This window comes from Muscardinus avellanarius (genome assembly GCF_963383645.1).
Source record: "Muscardinus avellanarius genome assembly, chromosome: 4".
Classification (NCBI taxonomy): Eukaryota; Metazoa; Chordata; class Mammalia; order Rodentia; family Gliridae; genus Muscardinus; species Muscardinus avellanarius.
The window spans coordinates 95,448,017-95,473,170 of NC_137789.1; the positions used below are offsets into that span (position 1 = coordinate 95,448,017).

Consider the following 25,154-nt stretch of genomic DNA (forward strand, 5'->3'; position numbering starts at 1 on the left):
CACAAGCCTCCTGCTTCAGCTTCCCAGGTTGCTGGAATTGTAGGCATGCACTACCCCACCTGTCTACTTTTTTCTTTTCTTTTCTTTTTTTTTTTTTTTGTCCTGGGGATTGAACCCAGGGGTATTTTACTTCTGAGCTACACACCTAGCCCTATTTTTATTTTGAAACAGGGTCTCACCAAGTTGCTGAGGCTGGCCTGAACCTGCAATCCTTCTATCCTCCCATCTTGATCTCCCAAATACTTAGGATTGCAGGCACTTAACCACCACACCCATCTTCCGTATTTCCAATCACATGCCCACACTACCTCTTCAGAATCACTGTTCAGAAATGGAACTGTGAGGCGGAATCATCACATGTAATGGAAGAACTGTGGTTCTGGAGCTTGCTGACATGGGCTGTGATCCCTAACCTAGCCTTTATCCAGAATGTTAACTCTAAAGGGAATGGTTTTGCTGGTTGTACTTGGGCATGTTCCTTAACCTCTCTGAGTGCCAATTTCCTTCTGTAAAATGGGGGTGGTGACCTCCACTTCACAGAATTGTCAGGAAGATGAATGAAGGACAGGGATGTGCTGAGTTCCTGCCTGGCCTGTAGTTCAGCTCCCGAGGACATGCCCCTGTGTGACCTGGCTCCCTTAATGGCAGAGAAAGAGCACACATCCTTGTCCTCAGATTCTCTAGTGGCTCGAGGGCCCAGGAAGGACCAGGCCATGTGACTTGGCTTCCAGGGGTAGTTGCATTTGCCCCAGTCCCCCAGGCTGGCCACCATCCCAGGCCCTGTGGCCTGCTGGGTGGTCAGCTCTCTGTCCGGCCAGCCCTGGGCTCCAAGTTTATCCCACTGATGCTCAGCTCCGACCCCTTCTGCTCCAGTGTTTCCCTTTCTCTCTTCCCCATGTGCATCTGTGTTAATTTTTCATGGCCTCCATCAGAGGCAGAAGGCAGAGCTGTTTCCTGCAGAGAGAGAGCAGGCGCTGGAGGGGAGGAGGGAGAGCGGGCTGCATGGTGATTAAACACTGCAGAGGCCTCAGCAAATGACGACTCTGGCTCTGGAAGACAAGCAGGAGCCGGCTGAACTGCAGATGGCCCAGGCTGCTGTCTGCCCCTGGGGCAGCTTCTTGAGAGCGCACAGGGATGCTGAGCCCTGCAAGACCTCTGTTCTCATAGCTGCTCTGTGTGGTGGGCCCCAAGGCAGAGGGCTGAGCACTGCTTCAGGGGACAAATGTGTTACCTCTAGAGTGGGAGCTTTAATTAATTAATTCACGTGGGCAAAGCTCTCAGGAAAGGTCCTGCCCTGAATCAGCTCTCCACCTGCATCCACTGCCAGAGTCACCTTTAGAGCTTCTAGGAAAGGAAGGTTCACATGCAGAGGAAACAAATACACGCACCTTGTCCACATTAGTTCATAACTCATAGATACAACCAGCACTCCGCCCACTTCTTTTTATTTCTTTGTGTGTGTGTGTGTGGTACTGGGGATGGAATCCAGGGGCCTTCTACCTCTGAGCTACACTCCTAGCCCTGTTTTTTTATTCTTTATTTTGAAACAGGGTCTCACTAAGTTGCGGGGCCTCAGTAAGTAGCTGAGGCTGGTGGTGAAGCTGTGATTCTCCTGTCTCAGCCTCCCAAATGCTGGGATTCCAAGTGTGCACCAGCACACACGGCTCTCCACCCACTTCCAGGCCCTTGAATGCAAAGGCTAAGGGAGGTCAGTTGCAGCCTGAGAGCATTTGCTAAGCACGCAGTTCTTCTGGCCCCAAGAGCATGCCTACCTTCTGAAGGCAGAGGAGAGACAAAGGAACTGTTCCTTCTGACCCCTTCACACAGCGTCCGAGCACTTGTATCGTGCTGGACTCTAAGCTCACCCACTCTTTGGCCCAGAGCAGAGACTTTCAAAGTGGAGTCCCTACGCTGGTAGCATTGGCATTGCCTGGGAACTAGTTACAATGCAAGGTGTTTGGCCCCACCCCAGAACACTGAACCGCACCGGAGGTGGGGCCAGCACTCTTATGGTGCAACTCGCCTTCCAGAAGATTCTGATGTGTGGCCAGCTGGAGATCACCGGTTCAATCCTGCCCTGTCCTGTTCAGGATGTGGATCACCCAGACATTACCCAGGAGCACTCACTGTGAGTGACGAGTATGGCCAGGAAGCTCTAGATGTAAGCAGGACTCTTGTCAACCATTCTTACTTTCATTGCAGTGAGGCAACTGAAAATTTAAAGAAACCTCACAAAGAACTATTTTATCAAATAGAGGATATTCTGCAAAGAGAAAAATTTCTTTTTCTGCCCCACTTGCCTAGGGTTCTATAAAGTTAGAGTCTGTCAGGTTTCCTTAAATGATGAATAAAAGCTGGGACTAAAAAGTGGATATTATTCTACCAGGCGTGGTGGCGCACACTTATAATCCCAGAGCTTGAGAGGCTGAGACAGGATAATTGCACAGGTTCAAAGCCAGCCTCGGCTACTTAGTGAGGCTCTCAGCAACTTAGTGAGACCCTGTTTTCATATAAAATATAAAATAGGTCTGGGAGTACAGCCCAGAAGTAGAAAGCCTCTGGGTTCCATCCCCAGTACCACCAAAAAAAAAAAAAACTAGATATTATTCTAAGATTAAAATGATCCCCCTGACAGGAGGGCCTGGCAGGCTGACTAGAGGTCAGTCTGGTGTTTGGGGCTGGGTGCCTGAAGAGGTAATGACGCCATACGGGTGCAGAATGACCAGCCAGGAAATTGACACGGACATGTGAAATGTGCGGCGGTCAGTCTTTCTTGGATAAGGGAGAACCCCTACAAAAAGGATTTGAGTGGAGAGCCCTTTCAAGGTTGTCATCGTGCACTGTGTGGGTCAGGAGGTGTCCGTGTCCACCTCTGCATGCCACACTTGGAGAGGCTGAGACAGCACTAGGTGCCTCCAAAGTATAAAACTCCTACAGCTGATACAGAATCACCTTCAGACCTCAGGCTCCCTGGCCAGAGTTGGAAGCAGGAGGCGCAGGTTGTGTGTTTTTCATCAGGAGCTGAGAGACTCTTAGAGGTTAGCCAGGGAAGGGTGGGGGAGGCAAGGGACCCAGTGGCTGGATGGGGGAGGCTATAAGGCTCTGGTCTTTGCAAGTTCCCAAGTTGGCCCTCTGCAAGTGACCTGAACCCAAAATCAGTAGTCAAGAGTAAGGATTATGGGCCAAGTGCTCCGCACTCAAGTCCCCTCCTATCCTCTGTTACATGGTGCATAGCCCTGGGTCACTACCAAAGCTAAGGAACCATCCTTGTGGCTCCTTTGTTAGAAGCAAAGATGCAGCCTGCTCTTGGGAGGCGGAGACAGGAGGATTGCGCAGGTTCATATTCAGCCTTGCTGGCTTAAGAGACCCTGTTTCCAAATAAATAAAAAATATAAAATAGGTCTGGGAGTGTAGCCCGGAGGTAAAAAGGGCTTCCAGGAACCCCAGTACCACCAAAAAGAGAGAGAGAGAGGAGAGAGAGAGAGAGAGAGAGAGAGAGAGAGAGAGAGAATGAATCAAAGATGCCCTGGGATCAGCAGCTTCCCAAGGCTTTGTTTCAGCACCCGGATCCCAGGTTTCATGGGTGGAATGAAACCATTTGAGTTTGGGGACTGTCACTGGTCACTGGCTCTCTAGGGAAGAGCAAAAGACCTGGGATTGGACATGGGGCCCAGATCAAATTGAGGGAATGCATAGCAAGCCCTGACTCATGGTTTATTATCATCCACAAAGTCCAGAGGGCTGTGAAGCTGAGAGCCCGGGTTTAGTAAGGGCCTAGGAAGGGCCTCGCCTCCTTCCAACCTTTCCTTTTTATGCTGGCAGGAAGACACAGTAAGACAGCATACATCCAGCTGAGAAGCCTCAGAAAGTAAATTACACAGGGAAGAAACTGATTCCCATAACCCCTCCTTAGCCCTCCATCTCCTGGAGAGCCAGCAACGGGCAGTGGTGTTTAGCCCAGAGGAAAGTCTGAACATGCAGCTTGGAAAACAGGCCCGCAGGTAGCTCCTACTAGAATGAGGCCTGCGTGCAGCTCCGGGGTACCTGGGGTTGCAGGGCTGTGGGCCCTGGTGGGAAACACCGGGCATGGCTGTTTTGCACTTGGTAGACACACTGGCACTGAGTGTTGACCCCATGCCAGCTTGAGGACAGTCCTCACTCCTCTGAGCAAGCTGACCTCATTGCCTCACAGTCTCCCTGGCCTCTGCGCCCTGCTTGCCTGCTGAGTGCCCCTTGGGGAGCTGGAGGGAGGGTACTTGTGGCTCTCAGCGCCCCATGGACATTGGGGCATCCTTGGGTGCCAAGGAGATCTGTCCCCTTGGAGCTCATGTCCTTCCAGAATGTGGCGGGCAAGTACACAGGAGCCTAGCTTCAGTCTGTAGTAGAGGGAGGCTCAGGCCCTTGTCCAGCATTGCTGATTTGTTATTGATGATACCTAAGTTCCTACTGAGGTGGTCTGCAACTCCCCATCTTTACCCCACTCTGTCTTTGGAGTAAGATGACAACAGCCAGCCCTGGTCCTGGCCTGCCACACACTTAGGTGTGCCCTGTTTCGAGGCACCTCACTTCTCCAGGATGGGAGCTGTGACCATCTCTGCCACCAGCAGGCTTTTGAGGGTCTGGGAAGTGAGGAAAGGGTGATCCAGGCCCTCGTAGCGTGCAGGCCTCAGTGGCGGCTTCCTGCCAGCTGTTGTCTCTAACAGCCCTGTGTTGATCTGTGCCTAGCCCAGGCCTGTCCTCAGGCCGGCAACACTTTGGGGCACTTTGCAGAGGTGGAACCCCCCCCCCAAAACAAAGAGGCTTGCTCTTTCTAGTGAACGTGTTCTTGACCTAACACCGGGGAGTCTTTGCAATTGAACCTGGGTTATCTGGACAAACCCTACTGGGAGTGTGAGATAAGTGGGGGATGTTTCTGGCTGGGGCTTTCCTGAAGCCCACAGAGAGGCTCAACCTGGCATCTCCCTCTGGGTGAGGGACAGCCAAACCAGTTTGGGAATTGGCCCTGGAGGCTCTGAGGACCTCCAGAGTTTGGTTCCCAGTCTAGGCCTTGAGACTCCAACTCCTTCCAGCCCAGGAGGCCTTGGAGAGAGCAGGAGCAGGCAGGAATGCTGGGCGGGGGGGGGGAGCCTGAGGCCCTCTCCTGACCGGCTGGACCTGCCCAGCCTGGCTGAGCAGGAAGAACTACGAATGTCAGGCCACATTCCAGGCCAGTTCCTTGCATGTGGGGCCAGAACAGGCAGAGGCCTCAAGGTTACCAGCAGCCAAAGGGCCACCAGAGTGTTGTTCCTAGTTAGGCCCCCTCTCACCTACACACTGCTGGAGATGACAGAGCAGAGAGCAGAGTGTGGGAATGATCTAGAAAAACCAGTAGCAGTTGAATCTCAGGACAGGTATGGCTGATGGTGATCGAGCAGCAACAGCCTTGCCTCTCTGCAGGATGGTAAGATCCCCCCACCCCAAGACACCCACACTGGCTTTAGGTTACAGGGTCAGCTGTCAGAGCTACCAAAGTTCAACTCATGGCTGCCCAGAAATGACATTTCCTGGGTCCAAGGCAAGTCCTGACCCGCAGGCTCCAGGCCTCAGTCAACAGACACGCAGGCAGGCCGGGGTCTGCAGGGTCTTCTGTCTCAGCTCACACTCCTCTGGGAGACATAGGCCCTGCAGACGGACAGCTGGCCCACAGCACACCTACAGGCTGCGGAGGGTGTGCCCTGCCAGGCTGAGGTCCTGCTGAGAGAGCAGAGCGCCGCCCATGCCTCATGTGGAGTCCAGACTGGAGAAGTTGCCCCTAGTCACACAGGAAGTGGAGGCAGACTTGGAAAAAGGCTAGGATGGTGCAAGCCATCCCCCAGGGACTAACCTGCTCTCAGGCATGCCTGGGGCCACTGTCCTGTGAGTGATTGTGTTTGATCACCCCCACTTGGGACTCAATTTTCCCATTCTTAAAAGCACAAGCAGAGCAATCATCCTCGGCTGAGTAAAGCAGCAGGTGTGGAGAGGCGGGGACACTGGCAGTAGTACTGTGTGCTCTCGTGGTTTATCACCACCCAGAGTCCAGCAAGCAGGCACCGAATGCTCATCCCAGGCAGGCGCACACACTGGCCCCGGGCCTGCCCTTCACTGCCCCAGCCTGAGGCCCATCTGCTTCCTGTACTATTTCCTCCTGGGTGGAGGATAAGGACACCCTGCAGGGTGGGGTGAGGTTCCAGCAGAGAGCCCCAGCCCAGTCTGAGCCACAGTTCCTGGATAGTTCTGTTCCTGACAGGTCAGACCACTCGGAAGCCTGACTCCCATGCCTCTTCCACCTCCTGCAGGACACAGGCTAGGACAGGAGCTGACATTTGAGGCCCTGCGTGGGCTCATGCAGAGAGGGCAGCTGCAAAGCCCCTCCAGTCCCTGTGTCGCTCACCTGAGCCATAGGGACTGCGAAGCCTAGAGTCCACCATGTAGAGTGTCTGGCAGAGAAAGCACTAGGCTTTGCCCCAGGGAACCCCCAGCACAAAGAAGGCAGCACCAAGCTGGCTCTTTTGAGTATTTATAAGCATTTGTACAGTCCTGAGAATCAGGTAAAAGGTAAAGCTGATAGGGACAGGGGCCCGTCTTCCATTTCAGTGTATTCATTTGTGTGTGCTAGGGATTGAAGCCAGGGCATTCCACTTCCCAGGTACTGAGGTTACAGGCCACGGTGCCCAGTTTACAGTGTATTCTTATAGAGTGCTTTCTGTGTGCCAGCTATTGGCACCTGCATTTTGTGTGGGGGCTTATTTAATCCTGATAACTCAGAAAAAGAAGTAATAATCCCATTTTACAGAAGGAAAGAGCAAAGCCCAGGGAGCTTAAGGAACATACCCAAGATCACACAGCTACTGCGTGGCTAGCTGAGGTGTGAGCCCGGGCGGCCGAGCTCCAGAGCCTGAGGCAGGAGATAGCATTTTCCAGCTTCCTTGGGCCTTGGCCCAAATTTGCCATTCTTTGTGTGTGTGTTACAAGCTCAGCCTATACTTTTTCTCGGGGCTCCTCATTTCAGGCCTATGAGCAGCAGAGGATCCTGCTACTGTCTCCCCATTTTATAAACAGGGTGCAGAGGCGAGGCCTGGGTCATCTCAGACCGCATGTCCCATACTTACCCTGGCCCCCACCACTTTTCTGTGTACAGGTTTGGGCTCTGGTGCTGTTGGCCTGGGGACAGGCAGGAGACCCCATTGTCCCTCCTCTCACGCCAAGCCTTCCTCAGCAGTGGCTGCAGAACCCTGTGTATGGGAGATGAAAGAGAACGGTCGGGAATGGTGGAGGAGCTTGGCCCTGACACTGGAACCAGTTAACATGAGCAGCACCAACCCATGGGCACAGAAAAGCCAGGGTGGTGGCTGCCCCCTGGTTAGGCCACCTGTCATCTTTGTCAATCGCTTACCTTTGGTCCTCATTACCAGCATGGCTGTACATGCCATGGACAGGTGCCACTTCACTCAGTTGTAGGTTTTATTTGGTGACAGTGCTGGATACATCCTCACAGGATTCCATTCAGGACTCTTGGCTCTGAAGCTGTTCCTACCAACCCCAGAATGATGGGCTGCTGGTGGGTTTGCTCCCAGCATCTGGGTCTCCCGCCTGGGCTCGGTGACTGGCTCTCCCATCCTCTCTGCATCCCAAGTTATTTCTGTCTGTGACTCATAGCAACCTGGTAGTCATGTGTTGGCCACACAGCACGAGCTAAGCACCGTGCCGGGGCTGGGGTTGCAGAAGTGAGTCCCTTAAGCCCTGTAGGGTTCCTCGAGGGCTCGTGCTTGCACCCTGGAGCCTGCACCTTCACCAGCTAGCCTGGCTCACAACTCTAGTCCGTCTTCATTGATCATCTTCCATCCACCAGAGGCGAACAGAATGCATGGGTAGAACAATTGTTCTGACTGCCCCGTGGAGGGGGTGGCGGGAGGCAGATCTGGCCACCAAGACAGATGACAGGATGCTCCTGTCCTAATTCAGGGAGAACCTTCAAGGATGCTGAGTGTGGCTGGACTGGGATAAGCAAGGAGTGAAGGGGACAGGTTGCACAGGTGTCAGTGTGGGTGACCAGTGAGTGCCACAGGCCTTCCTCTGGAAGTGGCTAGAGGTGAGCTGGGATTCCAGTGAGTATCCTGGAAGGAGGGGAGGGAGTGAGGAAGGGACCCAGTTCCCCTGTCCCTAACTCACCTGACAAGGCCTCCCAGCTCCTGGAGGCAGACTCCCTGCCTGGGATCAGGACTTCCTGAAAGCCCTTCCCACATCAGAGCCACACAGTCCTTGTTAAGCATCTGAAATGCCTCATTAGCATATTTATTGGAATGGTGAACCCCATTGCATCTGCCCAGGGTCTCTTCTGCCTTACTCTCCCCACTTTTCCTGGCCCCCTCTCCTTCCCCAGAGCCTGGCCTGAGGATGAGTCCTCTCTGCTCCTCACAGGTCTCTTTCTGACCTCTGAGTCCTGCCCTCCTAGGTCTCAGAAGCCACACACACACACACACACACACACACACACACACACACACACTCTGCTCTCAGGCAGCCTTTCACTACTCACGTGCGCTTTGATATTCAACATGCCTTTGTTTCATATTGCGGGTGTTTCCCCAGGCTGCAGAGGGTTGGTTAGAGCTCCTGCTCTGCCTTCCATCCGGAGCACTTTACCCTTCTCAAGACGGCCTTTCATCTCTCCCAGGCTGGCTGCCTCCCTGCTCCCAGCCCTCCCTCATCCCAGGTTTTCCAAGGCAGTGAGTATTCCAGGCCCCACTGTGCAGACCTCCCCTGCGGGGCTCCACTGGGAGCACGTCTTTCCTTGTGGCCACTGTGGCCTCCTCTGGTTTCTTGATCCTTTACAAGCCCAAGCCCAGCTGGTGAGGGGAAGCTTTTGCTGTGTTCCCGACCAAGCCTGTCTGCGCCCTTCAATGCTCAGAACCAGCCTGCGCCTCCCTCCATCCAACCCCATTGGTGTCTGCTAACAAAGGCTGGCAGCGCTGCTCCCTCCCTCCCTGGCATCCAGACCATTCCCAAACCAGAGCCAAGCAGCATCTGCCTTCTGCCTCCTCCCTAGTCAGCTGGGAAGCAAGATACAGAGGCAAAAATGGGACCTGCCGCTGCCCCCAGGGTAAGCCAGGGTTCTCCACCCAGCCCCAACTCCACCTTCCTTCTGTTCCCTTTTTCTTTTCTCTAAAGAGCCTTGTGCTGACTCCTGACTGCAAGGGACATTTCTGGGAATACTTGGGAGCAGAACTTGGCTCTCCTCCACGCCCTCCTCAGACCTGGTTCCTGGGCTGCTTCTGGCCCTCCGTCCCTGTGTTCTTCATTTTCATTCCCACAGCACATGAGCAGCCTCCAGGCTGAAGGCCAGTGTGCCTGCCACCTTATCCGTAGCAGCCTTGGCTGTAGCTGGTACAAAGACACGTAGACACATCCCTGGGGACCCTGGGAAGCAGATATATCTTCCTTCTGGGGCTCAAGATCCCATCTACTGGCTGAACAAGAGGCACGGCTGCCTCAGGCTAGAGAATTGGGTTTTATTCCATATCTTAGAGGAAGATACTTGATGTCCACACTCTGCCACTTGACAGCTCAGAGGCTGGGGATTATCCTCATGTGCCTTTTGCACTTCTCTCTAGAGCTTCAGGCCTACCCAGAACCCTTGTCTTCCCCCTCTGCTGTGGGATCAGAGTGGACAGAGCTGCAGAGACCCCATCACCCTCCTCTCTGTTACTCCTTTACCAACCAAGGGCAGTAACACTAAGCATCACTGTAGGGAGCCTGTGGGTAGCACTGACTGCAAGCCTGATTGCCCTGATTCCGTGCCACAGAGCAGTGACTCAGTTCATCCATAAAATTACCCTGTGAGATGAGGAAAGCGAGGCACAGGACCCACTGAAGGCTGCACGGTAGCTGGGGCTGATCGGGCTTAGGTCTCCTGAGCTGGTCCAGTGGGCCTCACCAGCCTCTCTCTGTTCTATGCTGCAGATTTTCCATGGCTGCCAGGGTGCAGTCTTTGGCCCCTCTGGATCCTTCTTGCATACTCTCAGGCATTGATTACGATGTGAATTTAGACTTTACATCCACCCTGGAGAGCGCAGCCCATTTTACAGGTGGGATGTGGGCTCCAAGTGGGGACACAGCCAGGGTGACATCTCGCTGCTAGAAAGTGTCAGAACATGGCTGAAGCTGTGTCTGTGGGGCTCCAGGGCCCCATAGCCTGCTCGCCACCATCACACTCTTTCCGGGGCATGGTATAGGCTGCATCAACATCTCAGGAGGTCCTAGAAAGGCTTCTTGGAGGAGGCACAATCAGAGATGAGCCTTGATGAGATACAAGTTCTATAAAGAAAAGCAATGAAGCGTTTCCTAGGCAGAAGCCAAGAGGTGTGATATGTCCTGGCATCTTGTGTGGCTAGCTTGTGGGGAGCTGTAGAGAGATGGGCCTGGAACCCTCAGGGCAAAGGAGCCCCAGGAATAAGAGGACACCTCTTGTCTCTGTGGCACTGTCCTGCACAGAAAAGACCAGTTTGCAGCTGGATGTGCCCCCGATTCCTCCTCTCAGAAGGGCCAGGACTTGTCACAGGCCCTAACCCCTGTGGCTCACCTGTTTCCAGTAGCACTTGCGCTTCCCAGTTTCTGAAGGACCAAAGGCTCTGATTCTCGCCTTAGAAGTGCTCTCCGTAGAGAGTGGCCTTGGGTTAGAATGGCACCAGTTGCCAGCTCTGCAGGTGGTGTGCATATTTCTGGCCCCGGAGCCAGGTGGGAGGCCATCGTCTTGATGGGAGAGGATATCACGTACAATCACGCACTTGCTATCAAGCAAGTTGCCCTTTGTAAAGGGGAGGAAACATGGGACCCTGTCTGCTGCTTTCATGTGAAATGGGGGCCTTTGGAGCCATCCCTGTTACCTCGCGAGTTGGATTCTCAGGACCAGCGGTGCTGCACTGGCTGCCTGAGCAGCAGGAGGGGCCAGGGTTTGACTGAAACTGTCTTCCTGCTGCCAGGCACACCACGGTGCTCCACCCAGCAGGACACTGGGCAAAGGCAGGTCAAGCAAGTGTGCAGGCCAGCCCTGTCCAACCAGAGCAGACGTGTATATGACCGCGGTCCAGGTGTACCCAGCCAGCCCTGTCCAGCCAGAGCAGACGTGTATATGACCGCGGTCCAGGTGTACCCAGCCCCTGCCTGGGCTGTGTCACTGTGCCCTTGTGTAACTGCCACTTGCCTGGTTCTCTGACCAGGCACAGACCCTTTCTTTGGCTGCAGATTGCCCTGTGTCATCATCAACTGGCATTTGCCTCCAGCAGCTCCTTTGGGTTTCCACAGTCATGAGAACACAAGCTGCATCCACCAAGCAGGAGGTGCAGCCCTGGGGCTGCCTGCAGGGCCAGCGCCTCCTTGCTGCCCCTCTTTTCCTCTCCAGGCCTGTGACCTCGTGGCTGCCTAGTGTACACATCAGGCCTGCCTGCAGCATGCCAGGCCCTGCCACCAAGTCAGCCTGCTTTGTTCCCTCTGCAGAAAACCACTCCCCTGGGGTAGGAAGGCAGGGATGCCCTTGACCAAGCATGGGGCGGCTGTGACTTTGGAGGAGAGCCTGCATTCCCACAGTCCCAGCGTGGCAGCACCCAGGAGGGGCAAGGGCAGGCAGGGCAGGCAGCACTGTCTGCAGGTCCTTTGTGCCGGTAGCCGCACACTCCTGCTGCTGTGATCAGGCGGGCCTCGTGCCTGGTGTGCAGATGAGTCTTTCCAGATGTCTGGTGCCCCCACACAAGCAGCAACTGGAGACCCGAGAGCAGAATGGAGCGATCTAGAAATGCAAACAGGCCAGTTCCCCTCCAGCAGTGGCAGATGTGCACCAGGCACTGGCTGGAGGAGGCTTTGTCAGTGCCTGGGCAGACACACGCCAGGGTGGGGGGACCTCTCCTCTCTCACACCTTCCTGCCTGCTGTTTGAGTAGCAGCGAGATGACCCTACAGAGAGGGTCAGGGCACACGTAAGACTCAGCCCATCCACTGCCCACCCCTGGGGGTAAGTGGGTCCCCTCCTGGGATTGCAGCCCCACTTATCTCCCTGGCCAAGCATCTTGTGTACCATACAAGCCAAGAAAATGTACTTGGTGGACCTGGAGAGCCCGCTGTGTGGCTTCAGGCTGGGGAGCCACTCTGTCCAGGAGTGTTGAGTGTTCTGAGGCTGGAAGTGCTCCGCCTGTCCAGTCATTGTGCGTTTCGGCATCTCCTGCCAGTGCCAGCTGAGCATGGAAGGGGGTGACTCCAGGGTTCTTTGGAGCTGGGAGACTGGCCACTTGCGGTTTGGCCTCCAAAGGGTTTCTGCCGGTGGGAAACTCACTGGCTATGGGTGCAATGAGCTAGACTTCACCTGTCGTGCCTCTCATCTTTAGGGCAGGAACGTTAACAGGGATGTCCTGGATTGTATGCGACAGGCAGATGGGGGTGAACGATACGGGGGGATGTCATAGGGTGTTCTGGTGTGGCACCCTTGCAGCAAGGAATAGGTTTAGCATATAGCCAAGCAAAGGCCTCTGAGAGATCAGCTGCTTCCAGACCCTCATGATGTCCAGTGTGCTGAAGTCCTCAGCAGGAATCTGCCCTTCCCTGCAGCTGGGGGTGGGGAGCAGGTCATTACTCCTCTTTATCTTCAAGAAAACCAAGGCTGGAAGAGGGGGTCTGTAAGCATCTTAGAGTCACCAAGTGAGATGTGACAGACCCAGACTCCCCAACTTCTCTCCAGTTGGCTCCGTTGTGTACTATGGAAGGATGGCGGAGACACAGTGACCTTGAGGATTGCCTGTAGCCTCTAGTGGCTATATTGGGACAGTGAAGAATGAAAGGAGGGCCCCCTCTCTGCTGTCAGCCAATTTTTCCAGGGAAGGAGCACAAGCTCAGCCCCCTGCCTAGAAATCCTGTGTCCTCCCGAGCATTGTGCCCCGCCAAGCAGGGACCAGCATTGGGTGTGAGTGGAAGGCATGTGTGCGGCACACGTGTGCTTGGCAGGGTGAGTGCTGGGCAGGGCTTTCAGGGAGAGCCTACACACATTCCTGGCTTGTCAGCAGACTCGGAGAACACTGTGGGTTTTGTCCAAACCTTCTGATTTTTTAATCACACCATGGGGAGAAGCTAACTGCTTAAAGTACAAGAGGGTGGACTTCTCTAAAAGTCTAGAGGTGGCAGGCTGTGCCCCGACAGGTCTGTGCCAATCCCCCTTCTCAGTCTCCCCTTGGCTCCGTCTCTGCCCTCTTCTTCATCAGCCTCTCCTTGGTTCACCTGACCAGTACTTCTCCACGTGATGGCCATTAAAGCCTGCCCTGAGCCACAGGTGCTTCTGAACACTCCTTTCAGGGGTCTTAGTTCCATATTACCTTTGAGAACACTGAGGCCTCCCAAGAAGGCTCAGTGAGTCCTTGACTCTGGAGCAGAGCCAGCGTCCATGCTGCAGGGTCTGGGGAGCCCAAGGGGGGCAGGACGTGACAACAGGGCACCCACTGACCATCCTGTTCTTCCTTGCAGCCCTGCTGTCCTCCTGGTGTGAGGAGCTCGGCCGCCTGCTGCTACTGCGACATCAGAAGAGCCGTCAGAGCGACCCCCCTGGGAAACTCCCCATGCAGCCCCCCCTCAACTCCATGAGCTCCATGAAACCCACTCTGTCACACAGGTGAGTGGCTGTGCGCCTGGGTGGGGCCCCAGGTCTTGGAAACACACCTCGGGTGTGAGCACTGAGAGGGGCCCCTGTGCTGCAGACACTGTCTTCCAAGATGTCGTCACGTTTTAAATCCTTGCGTTGGACACTTCTCCCCCATAGAAACAGGTTGAGCTCACTAGGTTTTCCTATCCCGACTGCCTGTCCCTTTGGTGGGGGCTGATTCTTTTTTTGGATGCTAGGTTTCTGGTGGAACGTTCAGAGTCCTGCACTTGGGGACGTCCCCCTTTTCTACACAGGGTCTTGGGCAAACTCAGAAACCAGGGGCAACAGAGTCTCAGGAAGATTAGAAGGTTGGTCCCCACCCAGGAGGGGACAGAACCAGTTCAGACCCATCACAGTGGAGCGAAGTGAGGCTTGGCCAAGTCATCCAGAAGTCCTGGGTCAGAGGCAGGGACGGGCTCGGTGGAGGCACCAAGGAACTAGTCCTTCTGCCCTGTGCCAGCCTCAGAAGAGCACGTGGTCAGCACTGACAATTCCCCCAGTTAATTGTCTCAAGAGCCCCTTGCTGGGCAGGATGCTCTCTCTCAGCTCTGCAAGCTGACCCTGGGACAACAGGCCTGTCATGCTGTTTGCCCTCCCTGTGCGGGTCCCTGCTAATGACTTGGAGGGGCATTTGCAGTCAGAGCGAGACTCTCATTATCCAGCCTGACCGAGGGACCCGCAGCCCAGAGCACGCTGCAGGCAGACCCGACTGTACCATGAGGCCCTGCTGGGAACTCGGGTGCCAGCTACACTTTATAAATCAAATTAGAGGCTTGTTGACTCTCAGAACCAGAAAGGCCCTTGGTGCTCAAGTCCAGTCCCTGACTGGTCAGGATCGCCCTGACATGTGGTTCCCTGCCGCGGTCAGGAGCACCGTGTACCATGGCAGGCCCATGGCCACATGGGGTCACCAGCTCGCTGGGCTGCATCTGGCCGCTGACGGCCACGGCATCCTCCCTTCCACAGCAGTGTTGCTCAGCAGGCTTGGTATTTGGCCAGGGCAGTTTTTCATGGTGCAGAATTCTCAGGGCATTTAGCATCTTGATCACCACTCCACACGATTCTTCTAGTGATTTGCCCCTCCCCCAAGCATTAGAACAGCAGAAGCATTCTTGCTCATTTTGGGAAGTGGGGGTATCAACCTTGGCTGGGAACTACTGCTCTAGAGATGCAAACCTGCCTCCTCTTGCCTTCTACCCTTGCCCCTGGTTTAGCTTAAAGCTACAGGCCACCTTCATTGAAGCCCAGCCATAGAGCTGTGGCTGCATGCAAACATCATCTTAGCAGTTGCCCTTGCAATGGGTCAGTGTTTCTAGTCCAGCCAATCATCTGCCTCTCATCACCCTACATATCATGTACTTTCCAACTTTCTCTCCCCTAAGTCATTTCACTAAAGTTGATGCTGATGATGGCCAGAACCCCGTAGCTCCCCACTGGAGACCTGCCACAGACCTGCTTGACCATGGTCATTCAGGTCACTGAGTGCCCCAGACCTGGACCCTGGCCAGCCCTTTCCAGGTCTTTTTTGTCTATTGAGCTCAGGTGTAAGATTGGTCCAAGGATTTAATAGAGATGAGTGTCTCTGCTCCTGGAATGAATCAAACCACCTGAGGAAGGAAGACATGCTGGGGAAAATTGGGAACTGGATTAAGGCTGAGTTAGGATCAGGTGACAGGTAGAATGGGTTAGAAGGAGGAAGGTGGAAAGGGCTGACTGTCAGCAGGCTTCCCTGAGGATGAGGGGTCTTGGCCTGGAAGGACCTGGGCTGGCAGCAGGCATGGGCAGTCAATGAATTCAGATTGGCTCTGCCAGGGAGTCCTGTGGGACGAGGAGCCACTAGCCAGTACCCAGGACCCTCCATGCCACCATGCAGGAGGTCCAGCCCCCTAGACAGCCAGCAGAATGACAGGCAGCACAAAGCCAGAAGTATGGGAGCTTAAAAGCTAGTCTGGCGTTTAGTCTGCAGACCTTAGGTGGCCTTTCCAAGTCAAGAGAGCTGTGTCGGCCAGAAGATCACTAAGGGCAGATATTTGACCGATTGGCTCCATGAGTGAGGCCCCTCTCAGGAGTACCATAAGATGACAGGCCTTCTGGACAGTATCCCCCTCTCCAGTGGCAGAACTGGAAGGGAAATTGGGCTCAAAGTGGGAAAATGATTTGCCCAAGAACACAGTCAAAAAGGGGCAGAGCAGGGCATTGAGCGGGGACCGTGCTCTGCTATTTACCTGCCTGGTGACTTGAAGTCAGTGGTATCTGGTTGTCACCTTGGTTGTCCTGCTAGAAGGGGTTATCCACTCTTCCCGTCCACAGTCCACCCTATTTCTCATCATATAGTAGGGCAGTTGAGACCAGAAGGAGATGTGTCATCAGTTGAACAAGGGCCAGCACCGTCCCTTCTTTAAGCCCAGGGCTGTTCTAAGGATGCATTACAGTCTGGTGATTAGGAGTTGGCTGGTCTCTCTTTGTGACCTTCATGATGCCCCCAAGGGAGATATTTGCAGGGAACCCCAGCAGAGCCATCACTTTTGAAGTCCCTGATGTAATTTCCCAAACGTGAAGGGAAAGAAATGAAAAAATCAAGAGCTTTCAGTGAGGAAGCTTCAGATTTATTGCACTCAGCCTCGCTGTTGAAGCACTTGGAGTCACTGCTCCTTTTGCCCCAGTGTCAGGCCCGGAGACACTGGGCCAGGGGAGAGCTCAGTACTGAGGGATGCAGTGCTCAGAGGTGCTGTTTGCAGACTCAGGTCCTTGTCTGAGGCTCTGAGGACAAGCAGAGGGGAGGGGCTGGGGAGTGGGGCGCTTGAGCCCCACCTACACCCCCAGGTCTCCAGGGTCCCTAGCGATTGCAATATTCATGTAGCTCAGCTGTTCCCAGCATATCCACAGGTGTGCTACCATAGCCTGAGACCACGAGTGGGGCCTGAGCTCTCCTCCCAGGGCCGTGCCTCCTGCCGAGGCCCAGGCATCTCTGAGCTCTGAAGTTCCCATGGAGACACGATGGTGCCTGGCACTGTGAGTGAAGCGGTAGGAAAGATGCGTGTTGCCATGGCCTGGTGGCAGCTTCTGAGTGTGGCCATGCCGAGGAGCACGAGTTAACCACAGTTGTGGGCCTCTCTAAACTCCTCCTGTTCCGTCCTCACTCCGACCATAAACGGAGTATCTTCTCTTCTTAGAGAAGATTCACACAAGGTGTCTAGAATGTCACCAAGAGAAGGGAGGCGGGGAGAGGCCTGGTGAGGTCCGGCCACTGGCCTGCAGCAAGACACCTTTCATGTCCCCACGATGACCTGTATTTGATGCCAACAACTCTTTCTGCCCTCCTCTTCCAGATTTTTAATGAGTGGTTAAGAATGTCATTTGTGATTAGCACATTGTCTGTATGAAAATCAGTATTGCAAAGGTAATTAAGAGCCTAATAAATCTTGTTTATGCCGTTAATTTGATTACAATCAAAGCCAGCTGGGAAGGACTCCAAGATCAAAGGGCCACTCTTCATCTTCCAGGTGTGGGATTTGTGGCACCTAGAGGAGAGGTCCCCTGGGTGTAGCAGGCCAGGGCATGGGCCCTGGAACCAGGCTGCCAGGCCTCAAGTTTCAGCTCTGTTATTCTAGCAGGGTGATTTGGGGCAGTTACTTGGCCTCCCTGTGCCTCGGCTTCCTCATCAGTAGAAGGGTAATAACAGAAGGGGCCTGATGTCCGTGCTGTCGCCAACCATGGCATACCCGGAGCCCAGGGACTACTCATTACTCTTCTGAGCCTTAGCCTGGTGCTGTCCAGCCCTGATGAGCTCATTCGTGGTCAGCCGACAAGAGGGGTCCATCAAAGCCAACCTCATCCCCTGCCTTGGTCGTGTTGCCCCATCTGTGCAGCTGTCATTTGTAGCTCTTCTTTGCAAAGCTGCACCAGAGCTCGGTTTAGTGGGCCCTTCTTACCTCCGGAAAATAATAGGGGTGGGGGAGAAAGGAGAATTGAAAGACCCACAAATCCCAGCTCCAACATTTCCAGATTGCAGAGACGCAAGGAGCCTTTCCGTTCCTACTGAAAAACATCACCACCCTCTCAGGCAGTTAGTGGCAGCAGGCTCCCCTCCAAGTCTCCCTGCGGGGAGGGAAGGAAGCAGTCCCTAGTAATTGCGATGATGGAGAACGCTCTTAATGGTTCCCTTAAATTAAAGAGACCAGGAGCGTCCGCTGCTTGCTGGCTCGGCGTTTCATTAGCAGCAACACTACCGCCTTGCACGGAGCCGGGACCAATATAGCTGGATCAGGGAAATTAATTAGGGTCTGACAATACCCTTAATGAGAATTGGTTATTTCTCCCAAATAAAGCGGCTGCTACAAGTGCACAGGAAGAAATAACCTAGCATCCCCTCCCCCTGCCATGAATGTCTGTGTAGATGCTGCCACAGGGGGTACCCAGCAGCTAGAAACCATCACTTCCTTATCCCAGACCAGCTCATTTTCTCACATTCAGCAGACCTTCATCAGTGCCCATGTTGCTGCTATACAGACCTGTAAACTATGGTAATTGCAGTGTGAAGAACCCTCTGTAAAATATATGCAAAAAGTGCTGAACACAGGGAAGGGAACAGAGGGAAGTGCCCTTGGTTCTGCTTAGGAAGATCATAAGAGGGAGTATGCAGGCTTGGACTTTGAAGTATAGGTAGGAGTTCACTAGCTAGAGAAGGGAAGGCAAAACACCAAGGAAAGCCTCAGAGGCTTGGAAAACATTCTTTCTAGTTGACAGGCAAAGATAATGACGGGCTCTCCCATTAGTAGCATATTTGCAAAATTTCTAAGCACCTTCAATGTGTCATTAAATAAATATGGGTACCCATACCATTGCGGGGCTGGAGAATTACAGTGGAGCAGGGAGTGTCTGCCAGGCACCATGCTGGGCTTAACCCGCATTCTCACGTTTTTTTTGTTGTTGTTGTTGTTTTTGGTGTTTTTGTTTTGTTTTGTTTTTTGTTTTTTTGATGGTGGTACTAGGGTTCCTGGAAACCCTTCTACCTATTTTCCTATTTTTATACTTTTTTTATTTGAAAACAGGGTCTCTTAAGCCAGAGCATCTGGCTTCGAACCTGCACGATCCTCCTGTCTCTGCCTCTAAAGCGAGGGGATTACAAGCGTGCACCACCACGCCCGGCTTCATTCTCACATTTTATCTAAAGAACGTGGCTGCTCCCACTGGCAGATGAGAGGCCAACTCCACAGCCCACATAAGTGATCTCTCTCCTGCAAGGCTTCCCTCTGCCCCTTCCACATTAGCCTCAAGAGTACTGATACCTAGAGCCCCTGCCAGCAGTCGCAGTCCAGGTGAAGGTATCTTCTCTGTAGCTGGCCTTCGAGGCCCAACTCTGCATTCCCTTTATGTCTTCACGCTGAGTGACCCCCACCCCAAGGACCTCCGGAAGATGTCCCCCTTCTTAGCTCACCTTCGCAATACTTGTTCCCTTGGTTACTGCCACCTCTGTACAGGGCCCCTGAGTCCCCTCAAACAGTGTATGGGGTGTGGCCAGATGACCTCCAGCCTTGCCCGTGACTGCCCCACTGTCCCTGACGCCTCAGCTCCTGGGAGATGCCATCCGTTGCCACCTTAACAGGGTTGAGTGAGCTCTCAGATGAAAGTCCCTTCACAGAATTCCCTGAGTCTAGAAGCCATTCAGTAAATCATAACAATCATGACCTCAGCTTTAGGGTGACAAGGGTGCACTGAGCATTCCTTAAACTAGTCCCCAACTTCCCTGCAGAGTAAGCAGGGCCAGGGGACCCATCCTCCGCCCCCACCCCTGACGGCCACAGGACCAGCCCCTTCCAGACTGGGTTGGGTGGACGCTGGGGTAGTGTCCTGAGCCTCATACATGTTTGGCTGTGGGACTTGATCCTCATAATTGCCTTCTTCAGGAGGGGCTGAGCTCATCCCGTTTCACAAATGAAGACCTGAGCCTGGGGGAGGGATATGCCACTTCCCTCTCTGTTCCTTTCCCTGGAGAGCGGGGTCTTTCCCCCCGGGGCCCCATGCTTGTGTCACAGGTACACTCAGAGGTTGGCAACTGGCTTAATAAATGTGTTATTCATTCTCAGTGGCACTCATTCTCTCTGGCACTTATTCTTTAGCAGAGGCTTCCTGAGCTTCCCCAGGTATGTGAGGACATCGTGCCAGGCACGGGGAGTCCTAGGACTTAAGGCAGTTGCCCTGGGGTCAGGGGGTAAAAGCAGAGATCTTCCAGGCCTTGGAGCGAGATCAGCCAGTGGAACTCAAGCCAGCTTCTTGGGCTTTCCCGCAGGAGGCAGGCGAGGAACCTGGAGAGGATGGCAGGTGTGTTCAGGGTGATGCGGCACATCCCCAACTCGCAGAGATGGGGACACAGCTGCCCTGGGTTAGGAGGCCTTCAGCAGGCAGAAACCATGCAGATTCTGGGAGGCTTCTGGCCCTGGTACCTCTGTGGATGGATGAAGATGGCTGGGGCTACGGTGCCTGGAAAGGCCCATGACTGCAGGCAGTCTGTGGTGTGGGACCAGACCCTTGCTGGATCAGGGGTTCAGGGCAGAGCGCACTCACTACAAGTGGGTTCTCAGATCCTAGGGCTCTAATCTCCCTCTGCAGCCAGGTACAGGTAGAGGAGGAAAGTGGGTGTGAAGGGTACCCCTGAAATGCCCAGCACCCCTGCCCGGGCATGAGCACACCTACAGATTAAACACTGCTTGTCAGCAGAGGAGAAGGGGTCTCAGAAAACCCTGGGGACCTACTAGATTCTCTCTTTGTTACCGGCTTCCCTCCCACCCCAGCCAGCCCTCCTGGGCATAGGGACCGGGCCGGCAGAGGCATCATGTCAGCAGGCTGAGTGCCATGGTGGGCCTGTGGAGGCGAGAGCCCTCGTGGCGGGTGACAGCAGAAGCCACCTCCCCAGCATGAGATGAGTCACAGCTGCACCGCCCGGCTGCCACTTCTGCTTCTGCAGCAGGTGCATCTGTCGGCCCAAGAGACCCCAGCCACCCTCCCTGTGTGCGCCTGCCGCTTCCTGGTGTGTGCAACATGCCAGCAGGGCTCTGTGTGCACACATGTCCCCTGCCCACGGTGTGCACACTGCATGTGCATCTTTGCTCTGGCGTGGTGACCCTGCCTACCATGAAGGTGGGCGCCCACTTTGGGAACATTGGGTGACTTTGCTTCTCACTGAGTTTGGGGTAGAGTGGGCGAAACAGGAAGGAGCTGGTTTCCGCCCATAGGGCCCACCCACGGAGCTGCAGGGCAGTTGGGAGTTTGTTTGTGAGCCTGAAGCAGTGTCCCTGCAGGGTGGGGCCTCCCCAGCTAGGTGGTGAGGCTATAACTTCCCCGGCTGGGCCCCCCCAGGGGATTACTGCCTGAACCTGGCCTGGCATGTTCTAGAAGGATGAAAATCTCCATCTAGCCTGGAGAATTGATGGGAACTTGCAGGGCAGGAGTTCTGGGCAGAGGGCAAACCCAGGCTTGGTATTTGTTAGGTTGCTGGGAGGCCTGTGTTTATCTAGCACACCCAAGATGCGAGCCCTGTGGGACAGCAAATGTCCAGGGATCTCTTCTGCTTTTTTTTTTTTTTTTTTTTTTTTTTTTTTGGTAGTACTGGGGATGGAACCAAGGGGCTTTCTACCTCCAGGCTACACCCCTAGACCTATTGTTATATTTTTATTTGGAAACAGGGTCTCACTAAGTTGCTGAGAGCCTCACTAAGTAGCTGAGGCTGTCTGCGAACCGCGATCCTCCAGGTCTCAGCCTCCCGAATGCTGGGGTTACAAGCATGCCCCACCACTCCTGGAAAACACTGAGGGGGTGGGGTGGAGTGAGGTATCGTTCTCATGTCCATTTCACTGTGAGGAGACTAAGCACAGAAACTTAAGAGCAAGGCCCTGAGCTAATGAGGAGCAGGTCCAGTATCTGCATCTGGAAGCAGCAGTTTCCTGCTCAAGCATCAGGGCGTGGAACAGAGTGAGGTGGGGTTGCTCCAGGACCCCACAGAAGGGGAGGACAGAGCCCTTGGAACTCAGTCTCTGGGCTAGACAGGGGAGGTTTGACTGTGGGTGCAGAAGGCTATCTTGCTAGAGCTCAGGGGCTCCCTCTCAGGGACTGCCACAGCCCTGCATCTGCCATTAACCCTTTAATTCGCTCTGCCTGCAGACCCACTGGGCCTGGCTGACTTCCAGGAACTAAGGCAGAGGCTGAAGCTAGCAAGTCCCTGCTCTCGTGGCATTTCTGGCTAGTGTCAGATGGACAACAAATAAATCCATAATTATGACAGCAGTAAAGTGCTGAGAAAAGTATTTAAAAGCCAAGGAGAAGGAAAAAGGAGTTGGAAGGGATTGTTCTTTTGTACCTGGAGGGCAGGGTGGGTCCTTCTGAGCAGAGACTGGAAAGAAGCCCGCAGCTGGCAAACACAGGGGGCCCTAGAAGACCACAGGCCGCCTCAGTGGGGCAAGAGGGGTGCAGGGGTGGTGACACAGGCCTGTCCTGCAGGCTCATCACAACAAAGGAGCCCATACAACTTGGCCAGCATCGGCACAGGTTCCTGTCCAGCACAGGCACAAGACTGGCCACCCTGGCTCCCTCTACCTGCCTGCTCTGCCTCCCTCCTGAGACGCTCACCGGCCACTAGCTCCTTGCACCCCACTCACATACTCAGTGAACGTTATGTACCCCCATGACTGCCCCGGCCTCCGGGGCTAGACAGCCTCGTACAGGGCCAGGTGAGAGCCTCGCCTTCCGCTGACTCCATGGAAGGCCCAAGCCAGACTGAAGCATGAGGTCTTTGCTGCCACTCCGCCCTCCTCCAGACCCAACCCTAGCATGGTGCACATGTGGCACCACTGGCCTTGCCCCTAGGGATGTGCTGGTGTGTCGGGGGCCACAGAGGCAGGTGCTTCACTTTCCTGTTCTTCCTCCGGCTGCCATGCCTGAGATCCCGTGGTCTCGCTGAGGTGCGTGGTACAAGAGAGCCAGTGCAGGCTCTAGAGGCGGGGCAGCCTCAGCCCTGTACCCCCAGGACCCCTACTGGCAGGTCTTCGTGTTGTGACCCAGCCTGCCCCCTCCTCCCTGGGATCTTCAGCACCCTTCTTGTCCTTCTCCACTACAGCAGTTGGCAGGGCATGGGGGAGAGGGTCAAGCCTTTGCTTCTGTGTGTGAGGGCTGCCAGGGGAGATGTGCACTGGTGGGCCTGCTTGGGGGTGGGGATGGAAGAGAGGAGGTGGATGAGGACAGAGCCACATAGGATAGTATAGAATTAGCCCGTAAAGTAAATCATTCTCAAGTGTGTGTTTGGACTTTGCCTTGTCAACACTGGAAGCCACTGAAGGACTCAGATCGAGCTGAGGTTCTTGATCTGAGGGGGATTAGCTCGGCAGGATGTGCACAGGAGATGGGTGGGGGAGGACTGGGGCCACAGCCAGCTCTATACCTGTTGGGGTCAGAGGGGAAGGGTGACTTAAGAAGGCCTGCGTTCCAAGGGCCAGGTCACCTGGGCTCAGGCCGACCTGCTCTGGGAGGGGCGTGGAGAGGAAGGATTTTCCAGCCCTTACTGAGGAGGGACCGGCAGTCCCTAGGGAAGTGGTGTAGGAGCCCCAGCTCTTCCTAGAGGGCTGCTTGGAGTCAGGCATGGTTGAGAAGGGGGCTGGGGTCGAGTCTCAGGTGGCACCATTTCCTTCCTTGCATGGACTGTGGACTTCTGGCTGAGGTGAGATGACAGACAGGGAAGGCCCCCGCGATGGTGATGGGGAAGGGTGCTTACTCTTCACAGCCTGTGCTGTGCAGTCACATTCTGCACCAGTGCCCTGACAGGCCTGGGTGGAGTGTGCTGAGCTAACTGAGTTGGGGCCACCTGGGATGGACTGGGTGCAGCAGCAAAATAGTGGGGTAAAGGACAGGGTCCCATCCAAGCCCTGTCCTCCAGCCCCTGAGGAACTCCCCTGTCTCTCTCTGCAGTGATGGGTCGTTCCCCTATGACTCTGTCCCTTGGCAGCAGAACACCAACCAGCCTCCCGGCTCCCTCTCCGTGGTCACCACGGTTTGGGGAGTGACCAACACATCCCAGAGCCAGGTAAGACCCTGCCCAGGCCCCAGCCACAGCCCCTTCCAGGTGGGAGCATCCTCACCCCCTGGTCACCTTGCCACGCCAGCCCTCCTTGCTCTACCAGGCTCTGCAAACAGGAGACCTGCTTTCAGGGCACACCCAACTGCAGGCGCATTTCTACACTGCCTCAGGAGGGCCCCAGCTGGGCCCCAGCAGACTATCCCCATCCTAAAGCCTTCCTAGGAGACTGGCTTTTATCTTGACAGGCAACAAGGGTCTTCCCTAAAAAGTCGAACTTTCTATGCGGTATGTATTGGCCAGAGCACTCTGAAACCTGTCGTCTTTGACCCTAGATGGCCCAAGTCAGATTTCAGCAGAAGGTCATGCCTTAACCTTGGGACTGATCTCCCAAGTCCCCTTCGTCAAGCCTGCGTCCACTCGCATTCCTTCTCCTCCTTCATTTCTCCACTCTAACAGAGGGTCTCACACCTCTGCCAGGCTGGATCATGACCATATGGAAATCTCAGGGCTGCTTGCCACTCCTGAGGGAGCCATTGTGCTTATACCTGGTCTGAAGCCACGCAGAGCTTCTTGGCCAGGATCCTCAGCTCCCTAGGGCAGCAGCCCATAGCCTTTGTGTGCCCAGCCCTCTGGGTATCCAGGCCCCACTGCAGGCAGGGGCCCCTTCTCTGGAGTTGCCAGGGCCTGGAGGCCACTTGAGCTGGCTGAGTGGACCTTGTCCATACCCTCAGCTCACCCTACCACAGGCTAAAGTCCTCCTCCCCCTCTGCCTGCTCCCAACCCACCCCCTTGTCATCCCTCACACTCTGGGAGCATCTCGTGCACCACCACCCATTTCTTCCCTCGGTTTTCCTCTCTCCCTTTACTCTCCCTCCCCGCTTTCCCCCATTTCTGCCCTTTTTTCTTCCACTCCACCTGGGGTACAAGCTTGGGTGACAGTCACTCTCTGATCACAGGTCCTCGGGAACCCTATGGCCAATGCCAACAACCCTATGAATCCAGGCGGCAACCCCATGGCGTCGGGCATGACCACCAGCAACCCCGGCCTCAACTCCCCGCAGTTTGCTGGGCAGCAGCAGCAGTTCTCAACCAAGGCTGGCCCTGCTCAGCCCTACATCCAGCAGAGCATGTATGGCCGGCCCAACTACCCCGGCAGTGGGGGCTTTGGGGCCAGGTGAGTGGGGCCAGCCCCGGGGGTAGAGGTGGCCTTTGGCAGCGGCTTCTCTTCTGGCCACTTGTCTCGTCGATGGTTGTCCTGGTTCTCAGGGCTCACCTGCAGATTAGACACTGGGCTATGTTCTGACCCCATTGGGTCATAGGGATAGCAGGGCTGCTACGTTCTCCCTTCTCAAGGTGACCACTCTCTGCCTTATGTCTGTATAAATTTGAAGGCACT

At 54.8% G+C, this 25,154-nt stretch overlaps 1 protein-coding gene across 2 annotated transcripts in view; it reads left to right on the plus strand.

Annotated features, from left to right (window-relative positions):
- ZMIZ1 (zinc finger MIZ-type containing 1) overlaps positions 1-25,154 on the plus strand; it is a gene marked incomplete at both ends in the record, with an annotated part of 100,343 nt that overhangs the window by 57,338 nt on the left and 17,851 nt on the right. For both annotated transcript variants that reach the window (XM_080695263.1, XM_080695264.1), the window contains 3 exons: positions 13,521-13,665; positions 23,650-23,764; positions 24,715-24,932. In XM_080695263.1, coding sequence (XP_080551389.1) covers positions 13,521-13,665; positions 23,650-23,764; positions 24,715-24,932 — 478 coding nt within the window. The remainder of the gene's footprint in view (positions 1-13,520; positions 13,666-23,649; positions 23,765-24,714; positions 24,933-25,154) is intronic.